The 26,559-nt window shown below is 44.4% G+C and overlaps 2 protein-coding genes across 6 annotated transcripts in view; one reads left to right on the forward strand and one right to left on the reverse strand.

Moving 5' to 3' along the window:
- Positions 1-608: 608 nt before the first annotated feature.
- On the reverse strand, positions 609-8,925 carry TMED1 (transmembrane p24 trafficking protein 1). Its single transcript, XM_083185147.1, has 4 exons — positions 8,678-8,925; positions 4,981-5,078; positions 4,674-4,857; positions 609-3,231 (listed from the first exon to the last, which is right to left on the reverse strand). The coding sequence occupies exons 1-4, from the start codon at positions 8,837-8,839 to the stop codon at positions 3,013-3,015; spliced, it is 663 nt and encodes a 220-aa protein (XP_083041273.1). The 5' UTR covers positions 8,840-8,925; the 3' UTR covers positions 609-3,012.
- Positions 8,926-9,081: 156 nt separating this feature from the next.
- C4H19orf38 (chromosome 4 C19orf38 homolog) overlaps positions 9,082-26,559 on the forward strand; it is a 32,678-nt gene continuing 15,200 nt past the window's right edge. Inside the window, exons 1-3 of one of the 5 annotated variants that reach the window (XM_083185142.1) lie at positions 9,093-9,213; positions 11,040-11,091; positions 25,873-25,977. In XM_083185142.1, the coding sequence (XP_083041268.1) occupies positions 11,067-11,091; positions 25,873-25,977 (130 nt within the window). In that variant the 5' untranslated portion in view covers positions 9,093-9,213; positions 11,040-11,066. Of the gene's footprint in view, positions 9,214-10,947; positions 11,092-22,136; positions 22,209-23,208; positions 23,399-25,872; positions 25,978-26,559 lie in introns of those variants that run through there. The other 4 variants (XM_083185144.1, XM_083185141.1, XM_083185145.1 and 1 more) reach the window with 4 other exon arrangements.

Raw genomic sequence — 26,559 nt, forward strand, 5'->3', positions numbered from 1 at the left:
CCATCTCACATAGGAAACAATGTGAAATGGGCCAATATGACCCATTTCACATTGTATATGGCCCCGTCGTCACCCCACGATTGACGCCAACCCAAAGCGTGGCGAGTTGTGGCGGTGCACATCCTCCGACCTTTTCATACCCCTACTATCCACGTCGGCGTGGAGTTGAGAATATAAAGTGTGGCGAGTGCAGCGAGCATACCTGTGAAGTTATACGCGTCCGCTCGCCACACTTTATATTCTCAACTCCACGCCGACGTGGATAGTAGGGGTATGAAAAGGTCGGAGGACGCGCACCACCGCCCCTCGCGGGCTCGCCACGCTTCGGGTTGGCGTCAATCGTGGGGTGGCGTTGAGGGGGTAAAATTGGGGGTCTAGGGAATTATTTACATTGAATCCAATGTAAAATAGGGTCCCAGGGTCCCTATTCACATTTGATTCAATGTAAAAATCGGGTCCATCGCATGCAGTTTGGTCGCATGCGATGCGACCGACGCGATTTTTCCGACACGATCACCCCGATGCAAATCGGTGTGGCCGTGCTAGGAAACAAATACCACTGCTAAATAGGTGGTTTCTTAAAGGAAACAATCAAAAGGCAAATCGGATCTGCTTCCCAACTTTATTTACTTAAAAACGATAGGTACAGATATACATACACACAGTAACACAAATTAATTTATTATAAGACTCTCATACTACACTTGTACCTTTTGTTCTAACGGCTCGTGTCTATTTGAAGAAGGGAGTCTTAAAAAAAAAAAAAAATTACATAACGGCATTAAAAACATCGACAGATTGCTGAAGATGGAGCCAAGATGTTTGTTTGTCCAAATCCCATGTTTTTCTTTAAAAAAAAAGGGGTTGAAACAGGCACTGAGGATCTTCTATAAAAATACAAAATTCCTTTGTAGCAGCAATATGGTTTGTCCAATGAGGTTTGATTATATATAAAAAAAAAAAAAAAAAAAGAAAAGAAAAGCCCAGCCTCCAACAGCTCCACGCAGTCCCCCACAAAAGTTATAAGATGATTGCACAACAATTAAATAATTCCTGCATTGGGTGTATTGCTTAATGGGGTGGGGAGATTCAAAATTAGGTTTTAAAATTATAGGCTGACATAAGTATAAAAACACATCTGCAGCATTGTAAAGTCCACTATGCATAGTGTGTGTATAATAAGATGCTGCTGGATCTAAGTGGGATTTAGTTCACTAATTGGAGATTTGATGATGGATCCAGTTTCAACAGTAATTTCTTGACAAGTTTTTTCCTAATGAACTTTGATTAGGGAATCTCAGTGGTTGGTCATCTATAGTTAGTTTCTTTTGAGTATAAGGGGTGGTGAGATCCCCTCGTTTACTGCTTTGAAGACCACGTGTTCTCCAGAGATCACACAAGGTTATTTGCTTGGAACGCAGTAAGCTTCACCTCAGATTATGTGAGAATGGACTAGTGGAGATTGCCAATATGATGATGTTTTGAAGACATAAAAATCTGTTACATTGGGTACACACTGGCAGTCTGAGTGGGCAGCACGTTCTCAATTTACACTAGGCGGGTAAACTTAAATGTACACGCCCAGTTGGACCGTCTCTCTCTCTCTCCCAGCTACCGTACAGGTGGTTGGCAAATTGCCCGTACTCACAGCACTCTGTGCCAAGATATCAGTTGTGCTGCACACCCAAAGAGATGTCTGAGCAAAGCCGTGCACAGACACATCACTGGTACACACTGGCCAATGTTCCATCAATATATTGGCCATTCAGTTGCATGGCCAATATCGGCCAGTGTACACCATGCATAAGTGAAGTCAGCACAATTGCATTTGTTTCTAGTATGAAAACGTAGCCAGATTAGTGCTTTAATAGATCTCAAACCTGGTGAGCTACAGCACAAACCGAGTTGGGCAATGGAACAGGTAGATATGCAGAAAAGTGGCGACACTTGTATTCTGCTGTATATTATACATACGTGTATATCTGCACATTTGCATTTTGATGAATCGGTTTATCTCTCTGGGACAGTGACCAGTAATCAATTCTGTGGTTAATCAGTGAAACAAGCACAACGTTTTGAACTGAGAATGAGGCAAGTCTTTTGCTCATCTCCACAAGTAATATACTTGTAACAAAAGCCATGAATACTTTACTAACTGTAAAGTAATGTTTTTAGTAGCTCTAGACATAGGAGGTATTCAATTAGCTGCAGTTCATTACAGCATCTAATTGAATAGCTGGATGCTATTCCATTAGTTCCCAATATCCAGGCATGCAAATAATCCCCAATAAGCAGTCTCCGGAGCAACGATAACACAAGAGATCCAAAAACTTCTGTGATATTGCCCAAAAATGTGATATTTTTTTTTCACTCTCCTGAGAATTTTTTTTAAGCTATAGTGCATAAATGCTGTCAGGCTGCCTTTTTTTCCTTTCAGGGGAAAAGTGATAAGGGCTAATTGAATACCCCTAAACCTGAAATCTTGATGCATTGCCTTACAAGCCATGCTGATCAGTACGTTGGCACATCAGAATCTCTTACTAATCAAAAGTTCAAGAAAAGGAGTCAAAACTATGCCGTAATCCACATTATGCTGTCAGTACATATTAACCTGGTGCAAACAGCATTGGTATACTGTAACTCACTGCACCGATTTAGTAAATACCCTCAACTGAATGAGTTCTAGCCTGGCCTAGTATTGCACTACTGTAATAAAGGCCAAACTGCTAGAGTTCAGATAAATGTCATCCTTGTTGCAGACAGGGAAATTGCTGGTCATACTATAGTGATTGGGAATTTGAGCTCTCCTGCCAATGTAACAGATGGCTCTGGTATACCGATTTACTGCACCACACTGTCCATTTGATGCAGACTGCAGGACAGGACAGTGTCTTTGTGCTTTTCATTTGAATGTGGATCTCATCCAAGTGGCAACTGTGAGTCTGGCTTGGTGTCCTTGTGGAAGACTGTAGATTGGAAATGACTGGACTGAAACTGAGGAACACCCTGGTATTACGTCTGAATCTTGCGCTTGTCGTAAAAGAGGCTCTTTAACATGTAAACCTGGAGGAAGGCGACAGTGACCAGTACGCCAACGTTCACAGCTGACCAGAAGTTCACCCGCTCCAGATTGCTCTCCTGTAGGTTTCGGTCTCTGGCTTCAAAAGCTCGTAATACTGTCTGCATTTGCATGCTCCGCTCCAGCCTGGACTTCACACTATCTATGGATTCCTGGAGGGAGAGGAAACAGAGAGGATGATGGGAAAATATATTGTTGCGGGTTAAAAGAAACCCATTAAAGAGGGGGGCAGATGCACTAAGCTTGAAAAGTGGAGAGTGATAAACAGCCAGCCAATCAGCTCCAACCAGTGTTTAAAAATGAGTTAATGACTTGAGCGTTAACCCTGATTGCATGTAATTTATATCCATTGTGCAATTAGTAAATGTTGCATGGTGGCGTTGATTACACTGCTATTACTGTGCAAACAGGTCTATTGTTTGTGTAAAATAAATTCCAGCCGTTGCATCTATACTCAGACAGCCATCATTCCACTTGCTGCTTTAAGCAGACACGCTGGAACCGCACAGTGTAGTTTCCTGCAAATGTTGTGGACTGGGAGATGGCAGTAGGCAGACCATGGCCAGATCATGAAAGGGATTTAAAGAGATGCAAGTGCAGGGCAGAAGCAGTCTCTCTACTGCACAGTGCCAACACACCATTATGGCTCAGGTTGAACTAGATGCAAAACGTTAGAAGGTGCGGCCGTAAGTTCCCTGAAGACTCAATGGACTTTACTGTGGCATGTAGCTACCATAAGCAGGAGGCTATTGAGCAAGTCTAAAGAGTAGCTCAGCAGCTGTTATTGACGTGACATCTACTATTTGCTTTGGCGATATATATGACCCAGGATTATAAACTAGGAAGGGCTGGCCAAGCTAATCATTACTCCAGTATTGTCACAACTGATGGGCAAAAAAATAGAGTGAATGAACAGTTCACAGGGAGTTTTCTTGTTTAACAGGATGGCGTATGTAGCAGATAAATTCACCTTCTTTTTTATTTAATTACTATAATAAGTCTACTACTTAAATTGTGGGTTTTGAAAACTGTAGTAGTTAGAATTTTACAACTAATACCCCGTTCTCACTGCAGGCAAATTCCCAGGTCTATCATGTCGACCCGGGAATTTGCCTTTTAACACAGGTTTTTCTGCAGTGTGAACCGGTCGCATACCAGGATCTCATACACGGGTAAAACCCTTCTATTTACCCGTGTTTGAGATCCGGGTTGACCCATTCACACTGCAGAAAAACCTGTGTTAAAAAGGCAAATTACCGGGTAGAACTACTTCACCCGGGAATTTGCCTTGCAGTGAGAATGAGGGTCCGTCCCTGCAGTCCCCAGCATTTTAATGCCAGGGAAAGGCAGTGTATTTCTCACTGGCAGTGAGAACACGGTATAAAAAAACAAAAAACCAGGAGGTGCAGAAATGAGAGATTAAACGCACAAAGGATTATTCAGTAAGGATCTCAAAAGCAAAATCTCTATAATGGGCATAACCGGTTATACTTGGAGCAATTGTATCATGTTCTTTCATACCATATCCCGCCCTCCTTCTAGGACCTTTTCTAAAACGTCACTACCAAAGACAAGGATTTATTTGTAGACTTACCTTGATGTCCTCTATCTTTATATCTAAGAGTTCATCTGGCTCTACAATGTCAGCCCAACTGTCCGGTTCCTCATCCCCCTGCTGAGAATCAAATATCAGCTCAAAGAAGACCAGCTTCTCAGATATGGTGCTAAATCCATTGTCAAAGCAGATCATGTAATCCCCAGCTTCAGTGGGATCCACCCTGCAAAGTGAGAAGAGGACAGATCCTGGTCAGACTTCAAACTGTTATTAAACTCACTGGTGGGAGAAGAACAAGAGAAAATAAAGCATTAGGCACACAAAGAACATGGGAGAGGTTACTCACGTATGTACCCCGTCAGACCGCCGGTACTCCATAACCAGCTGCACCCCTGAAGGGGTAGTTATTGAGAAATCCACATCCAGTCCCGCCCCGCCAATCACCTGGGGAGGAGAAATACATTGTTCATTCTATTCAGTGTATCTAATACTACGAATTGTATTACACAAACAAAAAGTTACACTGGATAATGCAGGGGAAGACCACCATCAAATACAGCCCAGGCAAATAAAGTTCTCCTACACTATAAAGCAAGCAGTCATTTAAAATTGACTGGTACAGCTGAACATCCAGACCAGTTCTGTACACCTGAGAAAGTGTTCTCCATTGGCAGTGACAGTGTTATGTATAACACCAGTGCGCTTGTTGCATTGTCGGAGAAAGTGTCCACCCTTTCCATTTCTGATAAGAATATGAATGGAGGGCACATTATTATTATCATCATTTATTTATATGGTTTTGCAACGCCTGACAATACATAGATGAGCGAAAATCAGGAAAATAACAAATAAGCGATGCGTGGTGTGCAGGATCTCATCATGTCTCACACAATCTTGCTTGTCGAGCCCACAGAGAGACCCGAAGGAAGAACATATGCAGATTATGAATCGGCCAACGACTGTATGGAAGGAGTGTTTAAGATGTATGAAGAACACTTAAACAGACTGAATCCCAACAGCCCATCCATCACATATGAGATCATGACTTGATGTTTGACTTCATTGATGACCTCGCAGATCTTATATCTGGGTGTCTGCATGATACCCCAAATATCTATCATCCCTACAACAAACGTCGGATAAAAGAGAATACGCACGGGGGGGGGTCGATGTTTTTCCTTTGCGCATGCAGCCACGACGAACACTGTTCACTGAGTGCACGCACCCAACCTTGCGGCCGGTGGACGGGCAGGGATACTCACCCATGGGAACACCCAGTGTTTCATGGGCATTCCCATGGTAATCGCCTGGTGACGTGGGCGCCGGCAGCTGAGATCACTGGATGTCAACAGCCCACCCTCTTCTCTCAGAATGTGCACGCAGATCTAAAGCTGCCCATACACGCTGCTAAGCGTGCTGTCCCGATGTGTGCTTTGAGGTGCGCGCTCACGCAGCACCTCATCGCACAGTACAAAAAGTATGTTCTTGCACATGTACTTAGGTTTCATCGCATCGCATTGCATGCACAACGGATGCACATGCAAGGTGATCCTTGCACGGAAAGCACGCCCACAAAGCAGCGTGTATGGGCTGCTTAAGGTTGCTCTGAGCAACCTTAGATCTGCGTGCACATTCCACATCATTCAATGGTCGGCGACCAGCGAATGATGTGGGTGTTCCACCACAAGCTGCGATTGGATGATGTAAAACATCCATTCGCAGTCAGTGCATGCAAACACACACGGTAAATGGGTGGCGGCCAGGCCAGCATTCGCAAAGCGGGGTTTGGTTGACTCACAAGGTTGCGAATCAACAAGAATAACCCCTATGTTCTGCTCCGTCGGCTGGCTCAGCAAGCTGGGAAAAAGTAATGCTGCGGGTGATGTGCACATGTACAGCGAGCGGTAGAGGGAGGGGTTTTTGAAATATAGTGGTTTTGTGTGTGCCATAGCGGCACCAAAATAGATCAATAAGGGAACTATCGTATGATGGAAGGTGTTTGCTTCAGCTGACATGCAAACACAAAAGTAAGGACTGTGCAGCTGATCCCTTACAGAGTCCAGCTCTACCGTGAGGAATAGCTGGATTATGCAGTGACTCTCTACCCATTTACTGGTTTTATTTTGATACATTTTTTTTTTTTTTTTATTATCTATGCCGCAAATGTATCATTATAGGTGAAAGAAATAAAAATATTTGGTAGATAAGAAAATAATGAATAACAGTACAAGGCAAGTTATACATTTGGATCACACATACAGACCAATGCAAGAGCATAGATAAGACGGGTATTATGTATCTGGTGATTATATATAGCAAGAAGCATTTTCTATAAAGCAGACAGAGGTATACACTACAGAGCGTTATAATGTAACCAGTGATTATATAGAGAGAGACATACGCTATTATATAGCCATAGATGATCTCTATATAAGGCATTCTACTGTACCTGCAGGTATTATGTAGCTGTTGGCTATATACAGTAAAGGGACATTTATACTATAAATCTGTAGAGGATTCAGATATAACGAGCTCTCTACACGGTATACAGTCACTAAGTTGACATGCATTAGGTCAACCACAGAAGGTCGACAGTCAAAAGGTCAACATGGGGTTTTTCACCTTTTTTTTTTTTTTACCAACATGCCCTAGCATCCACTTCCAGCAGGTGCCGGGGATGGTCACATTCTTGTGGAGCTCCCATCCTCGGCCCCCGGAGCATGGTCTGGTCACAGCAGCATAAAGAACGTAGACTGCACAAATGGCTGAATGCAACGTGTCAACACCTTTATTGGAGTTTTGTCAAGGGCTTGACAAAAATTCCAACAAAAGGAGTTGAAACGTTTCATGAAACCGTTTGTGCAGTTACCTACCTGGCTGTGGCAATGACAATGTGGTGCCGCTGATGGCTGCCTGGGTGCTGTGCTCAGCCAAAATATGTTCCCCCGTGTCTCCCCTGCCCATCACTCTCACCAGGGTGCATCTAGTGTATATCTGTACGTGTTCTATACATCTGTACGGCTACGGTTTACTTGGTACCTACCTGGCTGTTGCACAGCAATCCAAATCAAATTCCTAGTATTCGCAAGTATACCTGGCCAAATAAAGCAGATAATGATCCACTAGGACATGGAGGGAGAATATAAATGTGTGTTAAGTGTAGCGAGCCATGCGAGGGGTTGTGGTGCACTGATACGGTGTCCATGTCGACTGTGTCGACATTGGAGTGAAAAATCCATGTCAACCTTTTGACTGTCGACCTTCCCAATGTTGACCTAATGACCATGTCGACCTTTTGAGTGTGTCAACCTAATGCATGTCAACCTAATGATTCACACCCGCACCTGTACAGCCTATTTTTCCTTGCGATACTGACCATGCGGGGTGCACAACGATTTCGTAATCTATACACGGTGCAATATGTAGTCATTTTTATACTGATATTGACTATCTGGTCAAAATCGGTAGTTCATATCGCACTGTGTATGCACCTTTAGGCATTTTAGGTGTAGGTATCATGGATCTGGTAGATATGCACTATGCAGGTGGTCCCTATATGAGGCATACTGGGATTATTCTATTTTGAGCAAAGTAGAAAAGCAAATAACTTTATATCTGGCATAAACCATGTTGCAATACAAGGGACATAAAACACATAGGATTGGTATTGGAATGTCCGCAGTCAGAAGACGGTCACCACCAGATTGTATTATAACCCTCCGCCCTCTTACCCTCCCTACCCCCCATCCTCCTCTGCAGCTAAACCCTATCCATAACCCCCCTCCAGTGCCTAACCTGCCTGTCTTCTTCTCCACTGTCTGTAGGCACCTACAGAATATATAGTAAGAGACACATTTTCTGCCTGTGTAAGTGATTGGTCTACTAGGGTACACTGTCTACAGAGATAGATAGAAGTATACACTATACATTGGTGTTGATCCCCATATTTGGCATACATAGCTAACTACAAGGTGAGATGCATACACTAGAGGTGCAGATATACATTAGGATTAGGCACACTGCCTGTATATAGGTAGGCTCACCTGGTACTCCACCTCCATGCTGCCATTGTAAAGGGCCGTTTGATAGAAGCACTCCTGTCTCCCAGCAGGCAGCAGGAAGGTCAACTCCGAGTCCTGAGGCTGACTTATCCCAGCTGATACAAGGGGCAGCACCAGCAATAGCAGGCCGCGTAGCGAAGCCATAAGAGCGGCCAGGAAACCGCTCGGACACCGAGGCAGCTTCCGCAGAGACAGTTTTTCCTCTTACTGGCTGACTCACCTGTCCGTAACTGGTACCTGGCTTCCCATTGGTCAAAGAAGCAGTCGCTCCATAAAATCTTGCTGCCCATTGATTGTTGTGTACATGCACCGCCCCTCACCTCCCTTCCATGTAAGGGCAAGAAGCTGACCTGGACCAATCAGAGCAGCGGCATAGACAGACCGTTGTCACTTATTCGTACACGTATACCTTGCCCCTCTGACATGTCCGGCTGATCACATACACACACCTATTCTTATACAGCTGCAGTTCACAGCCTGAGCTATCCTGGTCTCCAACAAAATGGCGACTCCTACATGTAATGTCCAGGGATTTATTTATTATTTACAGTTTCTATCTGACTTATATAGCGTAGCATATGCCGTTGCGCTTTACATATGTAATCCCAGTCTGTTTAACAAAAAAGAAAAGTTACTTTATACAAATAGATAGATAGATAGATGGCCGAAATAGGAATAAAGGGCCCATTTATTATGGATCGCATATCCAATTAAGACCTGTACTTACCTGTGTATAGCTTTACCATCAGGATGTTATGCACATTAAATACTAAAGGTGCCCATACACGGAGCGGTTCGCCGGCATCCGTTCTGTACTATGCGATCACATAGTACGGTACAAAAAGTATGTGCTGCACATACTTTTGTACTAGGTACACATCGTATTGGATCGCGGTGCATGCACACTGCATGCACTAGGGATGCGATCCCATACCTCCCAACTGTCACGATTACAGCGGGACAGTCCCGATTTCGGGTCCTGTCCCGCTGTCCCACCCACGGCAGGCATTGTCCCGCTGCGGGGGGTGGCAGTTGGGAGACCCCCCAATCTAATAGAATAGACGCTGTGCGCATGCGCACAGCGTCTATTCTCGCATGAAAATGAGGTTGCGGCTAATTAGCATAAGCCGCACCCTCATTTGCATACGCCCCACCCCCTTTTCGGGCGCTCCTTATTTCATTGAATCAGAAGTTGGGAGGTATGCGATCCGATCTGATGTGTGCTGTTTAAGTCCCAAACGGATCCGTTAAACGGACCGTGTATGGGCAGCTTAAGGGGGGAGGGGGTGGGGATATTCAATTAAACACCTGAAGCAAAAGACAATAGTTTTGCCCTGTGTTTCACCAACAGCACAGTCAAAATGGAGGTGGGAGTTGAAGGAAGTAATCATCAGTAGCATTTATTTTGTGGAGCGAGGAGGGCAGACAGAATTGTGAAGGGAGATAAGGTCAGAGATGTAAATAGGAGAGGAATGGATGAGGGCATTGTAAATGTGTGTGTGTGGCCCTTATTCTGGTTCACACGGGGACTGACTTTCTTTATTGCACATGCGCATTTCTGTGCATGTGAATACGCAGTGCGTGCACCTAACATAGCGTGCAGGGGGGGGGCGGAGAGGGGCGTGGGGAAGCACCATTACCATATGGGAATGCCCAGCGTTTCATGGGTGTTCCCATGAGAACGCTGGGCGTTCTCATGGTAATGAGGCCGTGACGTGAGGAGGGGGGGGGGGAGGTCAGTTGACATTACCAGATGTCAGATGCCCACCCATTTCCATTCAAAAGTGACTTGAACTTCACTTTTATATGCATGCACCTTCAGCTGTGTACACATGGTGCGATTTGGTCGCTGAGCGATTTTGGCTTAAAATCGCTCAGCAATATATTGCTCAGTGTACTTGCAATATCTCAGCAATATATTTGCGCCTATTGGCTAGCGGTCCAGCAGGAGGCTTGAATTGAAAATAGCGGCGGACACCCGGACATAGTGGGGAGCAGGCGGGGGAGCTGGCGGCAGAGTTTGCGGTGCGCGCTTCGGCGTCCTGTGATCTTTCGGCGCCTGGAGCTTGTGCTCTGCCCTCGTTATGCCCCTGATAATAACGACACCTACAGTATTAGATTGTTACTTCCTGTAAGTCATCATGGAATTCATTCTTGTGCGGGATTGCTTTCTAATAGTATGAAGCTTTATTACATCTTCCTCTGTCTTGTATACATAGCTGTTACTCTTGGCATTAGCTTGTCATACCTATCCACATGACTATGAAGGTCTCTCGGCAATGCAGTTTCCTGAAGAAGTCTGTGGTAACCTAGAGTTCTCTTTTCCTGGGTGTGGGGACAACAGAGTTCACATCTCAGTGAGAGCAGAGACATGGGGCTACTTCGTGTGATTCTCGGTAAGAACATTCAGATTTCATGAGACATAAGCTAGCCATACATCAGGATGACCTGCATATGAGGTCGTGGAGCGATCGAATGAGCGATTATATGTGCTTAAAAGCACATAAAATCGCTTGTTCGACCGCAATGAGAGCCAACAGATGTGCAGCGCATCTCATCTGAGGGCTGACCCGCGGGACTGTGCATCGTGCGCACATGTTGTGCACACAATACATTGCACGACCAGTTGACATTGGTCGTTTGGGTCCAGCGTCGTTCTGGTGTAAGGTGGGGGGGTGGGGGGGCTTTAGAAATAGCAGATGACTGAGATTCCTTTGTCCTATTATGTTGGTTATATACTAAAGTACTAAGATACAATTATGCAGTAACCTATAGCCAGTGCCTTAACTAGACATTTTGGTGCCACCACCAGCACATTGCGTTACCTGGGGCACTCTGTTAAGCGCTGGCCGTCATTAGCTGCCACGTCTGGCATCCCGCTTTTGCCACTGCAGCATTCAGTCCCAGCGGCCCGGAGTCCTGCTGCGCATCCCTGTGGGCCCACTACGCATTGGCGCCATTCTCCTCCATAGACAGTGCCATGACACTTCCTGGTCATCTGTCACTGCAATGCCCAGTCACGACTGACTTTGCTGCAGGGGGGAACGCCTCAGCCAATCATCTCAGAGCAAGAGGACAGTGAACTTTCTGTGCTTTGTTGTCTATCAGCCTGTAGTTAGCACCTGCTTAACACTGCTGCTTCGAAGACACAGTGCAATTACCAGCTTCAGCATGCACCAATTTTGGCGGTACAGTACAGTTTTTTAACGGTCTGTACCAGCAAAAAAACAAAGCATACGGATGTACCGAATTACCGTTTTCTAGCTTGGTTCCAGGCGGTCTTCCTTCTTTTCCTGGTCGGCGATCAGCCCCGGCGGGTAGTAAACACTGTAATATAGCTGTAGTACTTCCGCACCCATTCCCAGTGGTGCTTTGCGGGTCCCGGCCAGCGTGTGTCGCGCTGACGTCACGTGGCTACAGCGTGGACCCTCCCACACTCCTCCGTGTGCGCCCACCGGCGAATGCGCTGTTGAGTATACAAGATGCCATGGAGCAGGAGGACTTCGGAGCACCTGCGGCGGCTGGCGGGACGCAGTGAGAGGGGAGCACACACACATAATATATACATATATATCTCCTGAAGAAGGGGTGATTCCGACCCCGAAACGTAGATTTGGCAATAAAGTTTTTCACTTGCTTTCACTAAGCCAAAGCCTCCGAGTGCCGCATGTTTTGACTGCACAGTATACCACGCTCCAGAGCAAGGAAGTCCTTGGGAACACACAGAGTGCCGGAGCATTGTTTGGCTATATATATATATATATATATATATATATATATATATATATATATATATTTGTGACTTGACCTGAATAAGAAACGTGCTAAAGCTTTTTGATCTGAGTCAACATCTTCTGTTCTGGCAAGAGGCCTGAAGTTTCACTTTTTAGGTGAAAATAACGAAACCTATGAAGATGCTCCGATCTAGTTATAATTATGTCAGGATGTCTTAGAGTGGTTCATTAATATACTGTAGCGTAGTGAAAAACAGTACGAGCTTGTCCTAGTGCAAAGTGACTGACTTTGGCGGGAGAAAAAAATCCCTAATAATTGACCCATTTTCATGGTCACAATTGTGAATATTGTGTGTTTTCTCCTGAACCTGTTTATAATAGAAGAAGCAGAAATACTCTAAGTGGAATTTCAGTGACACTGTATGAAATATAACACTGCATAATGGCCCTTAATCAGACCTGATCACAGGACAAATTTGTTCTCAAAATGGGCAAAACAAATGCTGCATTGCAGGTGGGGCAGATGTAACGTGCTGAGAGAGTTACATTTTGGTGGGGTGTGTTGAATATTAACAGTTAAATATGTTAAAGTGCATTATGCTGTAATAAGTGTAATAAGTATTGCTGATCAATCCTGCCTAGAAATGAACACAGTGATTGGCATATATGTACTGCTGGACACCACTCATAAGGGGTGTACACACGGAGAAAATTTGTGCTATTTTCTAAGAAATCTGACTAGATTGCTTAGAAAGTAAGCACAGATCTCTCCATGTGTATGCTCCGAGAGATTAAATATCTTTTGCTAACTAAATCAGTGCATGCAGTCACAATCTAGTCAGATTGCTTAGCAAATGACTGCAAATCTTGCTGTGATACTGATCACAACCCTGACTTTTTTTGCTTAAGCAAAATTGCTTAGCACAAATCTCTGCATGTGAATGTGATCCCCATAGGAGATCTTGACACCAGCAAAATTGCTTAGCAAAATAGCTTAGCAAAATTGTTTAGCACAGATCTCTACGTGTGTATGCCCCTATAGAATGATTAACCTGTTATTTTTTGAATCAATGTTCTTGTTTTTTTTTTTTTCTAAACATTGTTTGTTTATTTATTTACAGTTTCTTATATAGCGCAGCAGATTCCATTGTGCTTTTCAATAGTAGACAGTGATAAAACAAACTGGGTAATAACAGACAGACTTGGAGGTTAGAGGGCCCTGCTGCAAGTTTACAATTTATTACATCATAATACACTTCAACGTATTTAACTGTTAACATATTGGCTTATCTTTAGCATAATTATATGCTGTAATGCAGCCCAATCATGTTCCCAGTATAGGGGATGCAACACTGTTTTTCTGTCAATAAACAGAAGTGATATGTAAAATGATACATTAGACAGTTTACACTGTTACTTGTAATACTTATTGTAACAGTTACTGTTTTTCAATAACAGACTGCAACAGTTATTTCTTATTTATGTACACATGATTGTCTATCTTTGTATATGCACTGCAAAGAGAGCAGCATAAATCCAATTTCATGTATTTCAGTGACACTGTGAAATATAACACTGCATAATCAGACCTGATAGCAGTACAAATTTGTTCTCAAAATGGGCAAAAAAATGCTGGACTGCAGGTGGGGCAGATGTAACATGTGCAGAAAGAGTTAAGGTGGCCATACATCTACAGATTTATTGTCAGATCTGTCTGGTTGGAACAAAATCCTGGTAAAAGATGAGAGCAAATGACAGTTGATCATTTCCTTCGAAATGCTGAAAAACTGTCATTCAGATATTACCAGGTGTTTTTTCTAACCAGCCCAATCGGACAATCGATCTGTAGATGTATGGCCACCTTTAGATTTGTGTGAGTTATTTTGTTTCTGTGCAAGGTAAATACCGGCTGCATTATTTTTACACTGAAATTTAGATTTCAGTTTCAACACACCCCACCCAAATTTAACTCTCTCAGCACGTTACATCTGCCCCACCTGCAATGCAGCATTTGTTTTGCCCATTTTGAGAACAAATTTGTACTCAGGTCTGATTAAGGGCCATTATGCAGTGTTATATTTCACACAGTATCACTGAAATTCCATTTAGAGTATTTGTGCTTCTTCTATTATAAACACGTTCAGGAGAAAACACACAATATTTACAATTGTGACCATGAAAATGGGTCAATTATTAGGGATTTTTTCTCCCGCCAAAGTCAGTCACTATGCACTAGGACAAGCTCGTACTGTTTTTTACTACGCTAAAGTATATTAATGAACCACTCTAAGACATCCTGACATAATTATAACTAGATCGGAGCATTTTCATGGTTTTCGTCATTTTCACCAAAAAAGTGAAACTTTAGGCCTCTTGCCAGAACAGAAGATGTTGACTCAGATCAAAAAGCTTTTGCACGTTTCTTATTCAGGTCAAGTCACAACTTTTCCACACTAGCCAATTTTTAATTTATCAATTTCAGTTTTTTCACTCCGCCCTAATATATATATATATATATATATATATATATATATATATATATATATATATATATATATATATATATATATATAGGAGTCCAACTCAGCCGGCACTCAGCTTGTTCTCAATGAATAATAAGCCCCGGTGCCCGAACAAAATACAAAAGCATATGATTCCAAGGAAGGCAGCACTCAGGAGGCAGAGGTAAGTGAAAAAAACGTCTGTATTAGCGTACAAGCTTTCGGGGTGTGACCCCCTTCATCAGGTAACAGACAACAATACTAACATGTAACACTCACCCATATGTAGTCGCCATCAGCCACGGCCTCCCCCGCACGCTGTCAGCGTTTCCGGCGCACAAGCAGGAAGTGCGCGACGTCATGTGAAGCCTCACTGGTGAATCCGGTTGCTGAGCAACCCCAGCAGCTTGCGTTTCACTGAAAACAGTGAAGACGCATATTCAGGAAGGAGCCGCCTGCAAGCGGCGAGGGGGACCAGGGCTGGGGGGAACAAGAATAGATATATGTAAAACCCAATACCACATAATGTCAAAAATTACATAATAAAGAAATAACTGAAAAAAATAAAAAAATAAAAGTGAAAAAATAATAAAAATAAACAAAAACATATATGCAGAATTATGTCAGCGCATAAAAGAATATGCGCATACATACAAGAATTACACATATGAAAAAAATATATATACAACACGCAAAATTACATGATGGAATTCCAATTAATTTTGTCATTTAGACCCCTAGGATGTGTTACATCCAATCTCAAAATCCATTGGGATTCGAGTCTCAGAAGTTTCCTGGCGCGATCACCTCTGCGCAAGGATTCCTTAATGTGATCAATTATAAAGTACTTGAGGGATGCCAATGGGTGACCCAACTTTTTAAAATGACGCGCCACAGGCTGGTCAATGGTCTTACCACGTAATGACCAGTCGATCGCCGACCTGTGTTGCCCCATGCGTACTCTAAAGGGGCATGTGGTCTGGCCTACATAATAAAGCCCACAAGGGCATACTAAAATGTATACCACGAATGCAGTACGGCATGACACCACATGGCGAATTTGGTATTCCTTGTCAGTGTGTGGATGTTTAAAACTTTTACAGGTGATCATATAGTTACAGGTAACACAATTTAGACAGCTGTAACAACCTGCAGCCTTAAAGATGGTATTAGGGGCACGTGGGATACCCATTCCCGTGATCTCTGTTTTCACCAGCCGGTCTCGCAAATTAGGGCCACGCTTAAAAGCAGCCATGGGCCGAGAGGCCCGAAAGCCAGGAAGCTCCAAATCGGTTTTCACTATCGGCCAGAGTGATTTGGTAGCATAGCTGAGAATGGGACTGGCCGTAGAAAATGTGCTGGTCCACGGAATAACATCCTCAATGGGACGTTTCTTGGGCTCAAGTAGTGACTGGCGAGGCATAAGCATGACCTGCGTTTTCTGGGCGGCTAAAAGAGTGGGATCATAACCTCTGATCAGATATTTACCAATCAAATGGTCAAGACGATCTGAGAGGACCTCATGATCACTCACCAATCTCGCCACCCTGATCATTTGAGATAGTGGCAGGCCACGCTTTAAAGCCGGAGGGTGATGGCTGCTGGACATTAAAAATGTATTACGTGAAACATCTTTATAAAACACATCAGTGCTGATCTTGTTATCGTGGATAGAGATTTCCACATCAAGGAAGTGTGCCAAAGTGGTGCTGCACTCGTAGGTATATCGTATAGGAGAGTCACGTGCATTGGCAAAAGACATGAGATTATCAAATTCCTCCTGCACACCCGTCCACATGATGAAAATATCATCTATGTAGCGGGTGTACAGGAGTAGGCGACAATTGATCTCAGGCCTATTAAGGAACACCTCCTCTTCTTGGCTGAACATAAAAATGTTCGCGTAGGATGGCGCCACGGCAGAACCCATGGCGCATCCCCGCTTTTGTAGATAGAAATGGCCATCGAAGAGGAAGTAGTTCCTCTCAAGGGTGAGAGCAAGTAACTGTAAAAATAAATCATGGGAGAAAACATTGGGGTCCAAAAATTCAGATAAGAAATGACGCATAGCCTGTAGCCCCCCATCATGGGGGATGGAGGTATACAGGCTATTGACGTCAAGACAACACATAATCGTATTAGTTGGAACATAATCAATTCCTGCCAACAAATTCAAAAAACTGGTAGTATCCTTCAAGAACGCTTGTTTACTCAACAAGAGGGGCTGTAGCAAATGATCTAATAATTGAGCCACAGGTTGATAAAGGGAGTCCCTAGCCGCGATGATAGGGCGGCCGGGTGGCTTAATAGGGTCCTTATGCAATTTGGGTAAAATGTAAAGCACAGGAACAGTGGGAAAGTTCTTGTATAGATTTTTGCGCGCTTTATCAGTTAGTGACCCCTCGTTCACCGCAATGGTGAGGATGGTCGACAGTTCCTTTTGAAAACGGATGGTAGGGTCATGGCGCAGCTCCTCATATACATCTACTTCTGCCAACTGTCTGTATACCTCATCTCTATAATCGCCGATATCCAAAATAACAATGGCCCCACCCTTGTCAGCAGGCCTTATGAGGATATCGTCATACTGGCTAAGTTGCTTCAAAGCCAGAGATTCCTCATGTGACAGATTTTTCCGCACCCGACCTGGTGCCGCCTTGAATCTGGATACAGATTGGTCCAACAAGCGTCCAAACGTCTTGATGGAGGCATTGGACGAGGGGGGGTCAAAAACTGAATGCGAGAGAGAGGCAGTAAATGTAGTAACAGGATCTTTGACAACTGGAGGGGGAGCATGCTGAAAATGTTCTTTAAGGCGTAATTTACGCATCAAGCGATGTTGGTCACCTCGCCAGCTGAACTCATCAAATGCATTTGTAGGGACAAATGACAACCCTCGGTTAAGGACAGCGATCTCAGTGGAGGACAAAACCCGTTTGGACAAATTGAAGATTAGTACTTCTTGGTGCCTTTCAGCCGCTGCGGATTGCGCCTGATTTCTCTTGTTTTGTCCACTCCTGCGGGTGGCCGGCCTTTTGTGGTACTGCTGGAAGCCACGGCGCCCCGTTCCAAAGGGCCGCCCTGGGAACCAGAGGCCTCATCCGACTCAGAGAATTGAAAGTCGCTATCGCTGACTGGGGTAGGGCCTGGACCAGTGTTGGTATTACGGCCACCACGCTGTTGCCATGGTCTGCGTCGACGTCCTCTTGAGTCAGGTTTGGTGTTAGATGATTGACCAGACAACCAACTATAGACTCTGTTGGTCTCATAGTCCATATCCACAGTGGCTTTTTTGTCACGTTTGAATTTAAGTAATTCTTTTTTGTAAGACAGGCATTGATCATCCAGTTTCTGTTTCCAGCTAAGATCGGCTGCATCATCTAGGATGGTAGTGTGTTCAGTGCAGAAATTGGCAATCTTATCTTTAGTGGCCCGAAGTTCATGACCAGCCTCATCTATTACAAGCACCATGAGATCAAGTGCACAACGATTCAGGATACCAACCCACTTGCGGACGAATTCAGGATTCTGACGTCCTATAGTGGGTGAATTATGAACCCTGAAACCTCGTGGAATGCGTTTGGCACGATAATAATCAGACAATGTGGTGCCATGCAGCAAAAAATCAATTCTGCGACGGTGCAACTTGAATAAATGGCGATGCAGTTCTTCAATATTAGGCAAGTTTTCTTCCGTGTCGGCATCAGTGTCGACATCAAATAAAATCCCAGTAATTTCATCCTCAGTGTATCTGAACAATATGTCCTGTACGCCAGAGATGTTATGGCAACCAGGGGCATCCTGAGACAGGGATGGGTCAGCAGCGTCCATCATGTAAATGATGCAAATAGGGTTCCCACAGATGGCAATACAAGGGACCCGGTTATATGGTAAAAAAAGGCCAAAAGGTAGAGACTTTAACGGTAGGTGCCTTGCAACATCAATATCACAGCAAGAGCAGGGATATAGTCATGCAGGAGTCCAACTCAGCCGGCACTCAGCTTGTTCTCAATGAATAATAAGCCCCGGTGCCCGAACAAAATACAAAAGCATATGATTCCAAGGAAGGCAGCACTCAGGAGGCAGAGGTAAGTGAAAAAAACGTCTGTATTAGCGTACAAGCTTTCGGGGTGTGACCCCCTTCATTAGGTAACAGACAACAATACTAACATGTAACACTCACCCATATGTAGTCGCCATCAGCCACGGCCTCCCCCGCACGCTGTCAGCGTTTCCGGCGCACAAGCAGGAAGTGCGCGACGTCATGTGAAGCCTCACTGGTGAATCCGGTTGCTGAGCAACCCCAGCAGCTTGCGTTTCACTGAAAACAGTGAAGACGCATATTCAGGAAGGAGCCGCCTGCAAGCGGCGAGGGGGACCAGGGCTGGGGGGAACAAGAATAGATATATGTAAAACCCAATACCACATAATGTCAAAAATTACATAATAAAGAAATAACTGAAAAAAATAAAAAAATAAAAGTGAAAAAATAATAAAAATAAAAATAAACAAAAACATATATGCAGAATTATGTCAGCGCATAAAAGAATATGCGCATACATACAAGAATTACACATATGAAAAAAATATATATACAACACGCAAAATTACATGATGGAATTCCAATTAATTTTGTCATTTAGACCCCTAGGATGTGTTACATCCAATCTCAAAATCCATTGGGATTCGAGTCTCAGAAGTTTCCTGGCGCGATCACCTCTGCGCAAGGATTCCTTAATGTGATCAATTATAAAGTACTTGAGGGATGCCAATGGGTGACCCAACTTTTTAAAATGACGCGCCACAGGCTGGTCAATGGTCTTACCACGTAATGACCAGTCGATCGCCGACCTGTGTTGCCCCATGCGTACTCTAAAGGGGCATGTGGTCTGGCCTACATAATAAAGCCCACAAGGGCATACTAAAATGTATACCACGAATGCAGTACGGCATGACACCACATGGCGAATTTGGTATTCCTTGTCAGTGTGTGGATGTTTAAAACTTTTACAGGTGATCATATAGTTACAGGTAACACAATTTAGACAGCTGTAACAACCTGCAGCCTTAAAGATGGTATTAGGGGCACGTGGGATACCCATTCCCGTGATCTCTGTTTTCACCAGCCGGTCTCGCAAATTAGGGCCACGCTTAAAAGCAGCCATGGGCCGAGAGGCCCGAAAGCCAGGAAGCTCCAAATCGGTTTTCACTATCGGCCAGAGTGATTTGGTAGCATAGCTGAGAATGGGACTGGCCGTAGAAAATGTGCTGGTCCACGGAATAACATCCTCAATGGGACGTTTCTTGGGCTCAAGTAGTGACTGGCGAGGCATAAGCATGACCTGCGTTTTCTGGGCGGCTAAAAGAGTGGGATCATAACCTCTGATCAGATATTTACCAATCAAATGGTCAAGACGATCTGAGAGGACCTCAAGGGTGAGAGCAAGTAACTGTAAAAATAAATCATGGGAGAAAACATAGGGGTCCAAAAATTCAGATAAGAAATGACGCATAGCCATGTTTTCTCCCATGATTTATTTTTACAGTTACTTGCTCTCACCCTTGAGAGGAACTACTTCCTCTTCGATGGCCATTTCTATCTACAAAAGCGGGGATGCGCCATGGGTTCTGCCGTGGCGCCATCCTACGCGAACATTTTTATGTTCAGCCAAGAAGAGGAGGTGTTCCTTAATAGGCCTGAGATCAATTGTCGCCTACTCCTGTACACCCGCTACATAGATGATATTTTCATCATGTGGACGGGTGTGCAGGAGGAATTTGATAATCTCATGTCTTTTGCCAATGCACGTGACTCTCCTATACGATATACCTACGAGTGCAGCACCACTTTGGCACACTTCCTTGATGTGGAAATCTCTATCCACGATAACAAGATCAGCACTGATGTGTTTTATAAAGATGTTTCACGTAATACATTTTTAATGTCCAGCAGCCATCACCCTCCGGCTTTAAAGCGTGGCCTGCCACTATCTCAAATGATCAGGGTGGCGAGATTGGTGAGTGATCATGAGGTCCTCTCAGATCGTCTTGACCATTTGATTGGTAAATATCTGATCAGAGGTTATGATCCCACTCTTTTAGCCGCCCAGAAAACGCAGGTCATGCTTATGCCTCGCCAGTCACTACTTGAGCCCAAGAAACGTCCCATTGAGGATGTTATTCCGTGGACCAGCACATTTTCTACGGCCAGTCCCATTCTCAGCTATGCTACCAAATCACTCTGGCCGATAGTGAAAACCGATTTGGAGCTTCCTGGCTTTCGGGCCTCTCGGCCCATGGCTGCTTTTAAGCGTGGCCCTAATTTGCGAGACCGGCTGGTGAAAACAGAGATCACGGGAATGGGTATCCCACGTGCCCCTAATACCATCTTTAAGGCTGCAGGTTGTTACAGCTGTCTAAATTGTGTTACCTGTAACTATATGATCACCTGTAAAAGTTTTAAACATCCACACACTGACAAGGAATACCAAATTCGCCATGTGGTGTCATGCCGTACTGCATTCGTGGTATACATTTTAGTATGCCCTTGTGGGCTTTATTATGTAGGCCAGACCACATGCCCCTTTAGAGTACGCATGGGGCAACACAGGTCGGCGATCGACTGGTCATTACGTGGTAAGACCATTGACCAGCCTGTGGCGCGTCATTTTAAAAAGTTGGGTCACCCATTGGCATCCCTCAAGTACTTTATAATTGATCACATTAAGGAATCCTTGCGCAGAGGTGATCGCGCCAGGAAACTTCTGAGACTCGAATCCCAATGGATTTTGAGATTGGATGTAACACATCCTAGGGGTCTAAATGACAAAATTAATTGGAATTCCATCTTGTAATTTTGCGTGTTGTATATATATTTTTTTCATATGTGTAATTCTTGTATGTATGCGCATATTCTTTTATGCGCTGACATAATTCTGCATATATGTTTTTGTTTATTTTTATTTTTATTATTTTTTCACTTTTATTTTTTTATTTTTTTCAGTTATTTCTTTATTATGTAATTTTTGACATTATGTGGTATTGGGTTTTACATATATCTATTCTTGTTCCCCCCAGCCCTGGTCCCCCTCGCCGCTTGCAGGCGGCTCCTTCCTGAATATGCGTCTTCACTGTTTTCAGTGAAACGCAAGCTGCTGGGGTTGCTCAGCAACCGGATTCACCAGTGAGGCTTCACATGACGTCGCGCACTTCCTGCTTGTGCGCCGGAAACGCTGACAGCGTGCGGGGGAGGCCGTGGCTGATGGCGACTACATATGGGTGAGTGTTACATGTTAGTATTGTTGTCTGTTACCTGATGAAGGGGGTCACACCCCGAAAGCTTGTACGCTAATACAGACGTTTTTTTCACTTACCTCTGCCTCCTGAGTGCTGCCTTCCTTGGAATCATATATATATATATATATATATATATATTCCGAATGTAGAGTCGTCACTCTCTTCCTTGTATATCGAAGCACAGGGTGCCATCAGTGTGCTGGATTGGTAGAACTGAACAACATCTGTGTCACTCCTTGGGTCTTCAGGAGAATTACAGGAACATTGCCGGCCAACGTTTCAATGCCCTTTCGGCATTTTTATCAAGGCCAGTTACCCTTTTACACATTATTGCAGCATGGCCAGCTTCAGTCAAACAGAGCCCTGGCTGTCGACTCTCCAGCTCCTCCTGATGCAGCAGTGACTTCCTGTACGTGTGCACACAGCAGCACGGCAACCGCTGCGGTGGCCGGCTGTGACCTCCTTGTGCACCCCCACCCCTGCCATTTCCGAACATGTGCCCACACACAGTCTGGATTACAATGGAGGGGTCACAAAATCCGGGAGGGCTGAGGGGGATTGCGGGGCAGCGGGAGGCTCAGGAAAAAGTCGTGAGCCTCCCGCTGAATGCGGGAGGGTAGGCAAGCCTGGGGTAGGGGTGGGTCGTTGGAATATTAAACCACTTTTTTGACACTGTTGAAAATCCTGTCGAGTGCCACTGTTTGCTACATAGAAAAAAAAAATATATATATATAAATATATATATATATATATTTATATTAAAATATAATGCCAGTACACATTTGGAAGGGGGCGTGGTCCATGACCATGCAGGCTCTACCCGTGGCCATGCCCCCTTTTCGGATATGTACTGATTTCTAATTGAAGAACTTGCTTGTGAACTGGATGTATCTGAGACAGGTGAGATTCCTTAGTGGGTCAGTAGAACCACACTTACTTCTTAATCCTGTCTCGAGTTCACAAAGCAGTTTCTTTAATTCCAAACGATATGGATGCTTCTTCAGCTTTCCAAAATAACACTTACTTTCTAATTCTTTCTCGAGTGCACACAAAGGTATCTTTAAACTTCCTCTCTCATATACCACAATGATAGCATGGACAGGTAGACTTACATTGGTATTCTGTCTCGCGTGTCCGTAACGGTTTCTTTAAAGGATTCTCCAGAGACCCCGGTAAGTGCACAAGATTTATTCACAAACATAGAAGGATAAAATACAGGGAAATCGGGCTGACAGTTCTCCTCCCCCAGACGCTGCAGACGCTGAAGTGGAAAGTCCTTCTGATACTTCCACTTCAGGCGTCGGCATTTTGAACGCTGGGATTCCGACCGCCGGGATTCGAACTGCATCCCTTTGCAGCTAGTATAGTCATTTACCACATTAACAATGCATAGAGTGTATTTCTGATTAACTTAATGTTATCTTCATTGAAATAAACAGTGCTTTTCTTTAAAAAAAAAAAGGACATTTCTAACTGACCCCAAACTTTTAAACAGTAGTGTGCATAAGGTTTGTCTCTCCATATTAATTCTACATACATCAAGATATGTTCCCTATGATAAGTTTCAAGGTGGCCATACATCAGAAAGACCGGTCTTATGGTGTGTACACATGGGCAAGTGCCGTGCGATGCGATCAGATCGCATCGGAATCACATTGCACGGCATGCATGCGATCTGCATACAATTTTGACTATATAGTGCCGATCTGCACTATATAGTCTATGCAGCCAAGACTTTCTGCCTGCGATATGGGAGAGTGCATCGGGATCGCAAGGGTTAAAACCCATGCGATCTGCATGCGATCCCGATGAGATTTTGACTATATAGTCAAAATCTCATGCACATTGTACAAGTGTGTACCCACCATAACAATCATGATTGTGTCCAATTTCCCTTCAACTACCCGGCAGTCCTTGGTGGTTTTTGGACACACAGTGTACTCACAATCTGTCATACAATCCATCTGCTGTATGATGATCAGAGGACCAATCCTGCAATTCCCCGGGGCCGGCATTGTATGATTGTATACACATGATGTGCACACAATCTGCATACAATCCATTTTACAATCCATTGAGATTGTATGATTGGGTGCAATGTATTTCAGGTGTATGGGGGCCTTTAGATACATCAGGCTATATTTCCCCATGCATAGTCCGAGATAAGTCAGGATACTTCTCTGTCTGGATAGGTAACATCTATCTGTCTTCACAATACAACTTCGAACAAAGTACAGATGGAGCCAGGCTCATTCAGCGGGGGGGTCTGGCGGTCGGATCGCCAACTGCCAGCCCCCGGAAGGGGACGCGCACGCACGAGATTCTTGCGCATCCCCTTCCAACGGAACTCCCCACCGGTCCTCGATGCCTCCCCGCACCCCTCCTAACCCTTACCGTCTCCCTGAAGCGGAGACGGGCAGGGTCTGCGTCCCCTGCCACCCAGAAACTGGGATGCGCATGCGTGAGAGACGCTCGCACATCCCAGTTAGATGGAGCTCCACTCCACCGGCACTCTCCAGCAGGGTGGATTGTATTGTCTACCAGACACCGTTGGGTCGACAGGCAGCAAGGTCAACAGGGTTGTAGGTTGACATGGGTGAAGGTCGACAGGTGTCTAGGTCAACATGGGTTTAGGTCCACAAATGCGTTAGGTCAACATGGGTCTTTTCACAGTTTTTTTTTACCCGTATGTCGACACAATCGACATGGATACAGTTGGAAGTCAACCGTAGCCGCTCGCTATGCTTCAGGCACGGTGCCTCGCTGTGCTCGGCACACTATTTTATTCTCACACCACGTCCTAGTGGATGGTAGGGCATGAAATACCGCCTGTCGACACATGTCGGCTCAAAAAACAGTGAAAAAACCATGTCGACTTCACAACCTGTCAACCTAACCCATGTCGACCTCGCGACCTGTTGAATCTAACACATTTGTCAACCTAAAACCCTGTCGACCTTGTCCCATGTGGACCTAGACACTTGTCGACCTTCATCCATGTCGACCTAGAACCCTGTCGACCTAGAACCCTGTCAACCTAAGTCGGGTCTACAATACGACCATATCCCCAGTATGAGATGCTTTTAAACACACAATAAACCTGAACCCATTACCTGTTGCCATTTGCTGCTCCCGCGGCATCTCATCGTACAGTACAAAAGGTATGTGCTGCACATAATTTTTGTACTGTCTTTTGATCGCATCACACGCACAACGCATGCAATGCGATGCGATTTAGCACAAAAAGTACCTGGAAATCGGTGCGTGTATGGGCACCTTAAAAGTGGCCCTGGAGAGGTGGTGGAACTCATTCCCCCCCGCCCCCCCCCCCCCCCCCCTGAAAACTACTGTTAGAATTAAGGTGGTGGTTAAACTAATTCCACTTCCCCACTATAGGTGATGGTACTCAGTTCCACGCCGTAAGCCCCCACACACACACTTTGACCCAGATCATGCTCAATACCCCTATATCATTTGCCATTCCCTCAGTTAGACTTATATCGTTTTATATTTCCTTGTGCCCTCTGATTGTCTGATCTTGTATCTTCTTCTACCCCTAGTTAGTACTCAGATGAAGATCCCATCTTAAGCACTGTGCCTGTTCATGCTGTCTCTATACTCATTCATTTGCTTTCTAATACACCAGGGTTCATTGGGATGGAATTTACCATTGTCAGCTCAGGTGTTACAAACAGTCCCATAGTCCTGTACATGATGACATTCCGAGGACAGATGGAATCTTTGGTTCAAGGTAATCTTTTTAGAAGTCATTGGGGTTGATGTATCAAACAGTGAAAACAGTTGAGGAATATATCAGGGGAGAGCCAAAATAGTAACCACTCTGCTTTGAGGTAATCTTGATCAAGTATAGTTAAAAAAAAAGAGGGGGGGGGGGGGGGGGGCTGGACTGCACACCCTGATTTTAAACATAAGAGGTGCTACTGTACCTTGCTGAGAATCATATTGCCACACGATAAAGAACAGAAAATGCAGGTGCATACTATAAGTACTAAGAACACCTGTGACCAGAACAATTAGAGTAAACTCTACCATTTAACATAGAATGAATTTGAGGTTCCTAGCACAGTTTTTTTGTCCAAAAATGTGGGCCTGTGGGGGTTATTTTGGTTCACTCTTTCTGACAAATTCCATCTTAGATGGACAAAACCATGTGCACTGCAGGGGGGCAGATGTAACTTGTGCAGAGCGAATTAGATTTGGGTGGGGTTTTACTTCAAAGTGAGATCTATATTGCAGTGTAAAAATAAAGCAGTCACTATTTCCCCTGCACAGAAACAAAACAACTCACCCAAATCTAAATGTCTTTGGACAT

The sequence above is a fragment of the Crinia signifera genome, chromosome 4, assembly GCF_055691185.1.
Source record: "Crinia signifera chromosome 4, ASM5569118v1, whole genome shotgun sequence".
NCBI classification, from domain to species: Eukaryota; Metazoa; Chordata; class Amphibia; order Anura; family Myobatrachidae; genus Crinia; species Crinia signifera.

What these genes read in the sequence shown, in the direction of transcription:
- TMED1 (XM_083185147.1), bottom strand. Translation starts at nt 8,839, where the DNA reads ATGGCTTCGCTACGCGGCCTGCTATTGCTGGTGCTGCCCCTTGTATCA. An exon ending in GCATGGAGGTGGAGTACCAG is followed by an intron (nt 5,079 to 8,677) that starts GTGAGCCTACCT and finishes TCTCCTCCCCAG; the next exon opens with GTGATTGGCGGGGCGGGACT. An exon ending in CGGTCTGACGGGGTACATAC is followed by an intron (nt 4,858 to 4,980) that starts GTGAGTAACCTC and finishes CTCACTTTGCAG; the next exon opens with GGTGGATCCCACTGAAGCTG.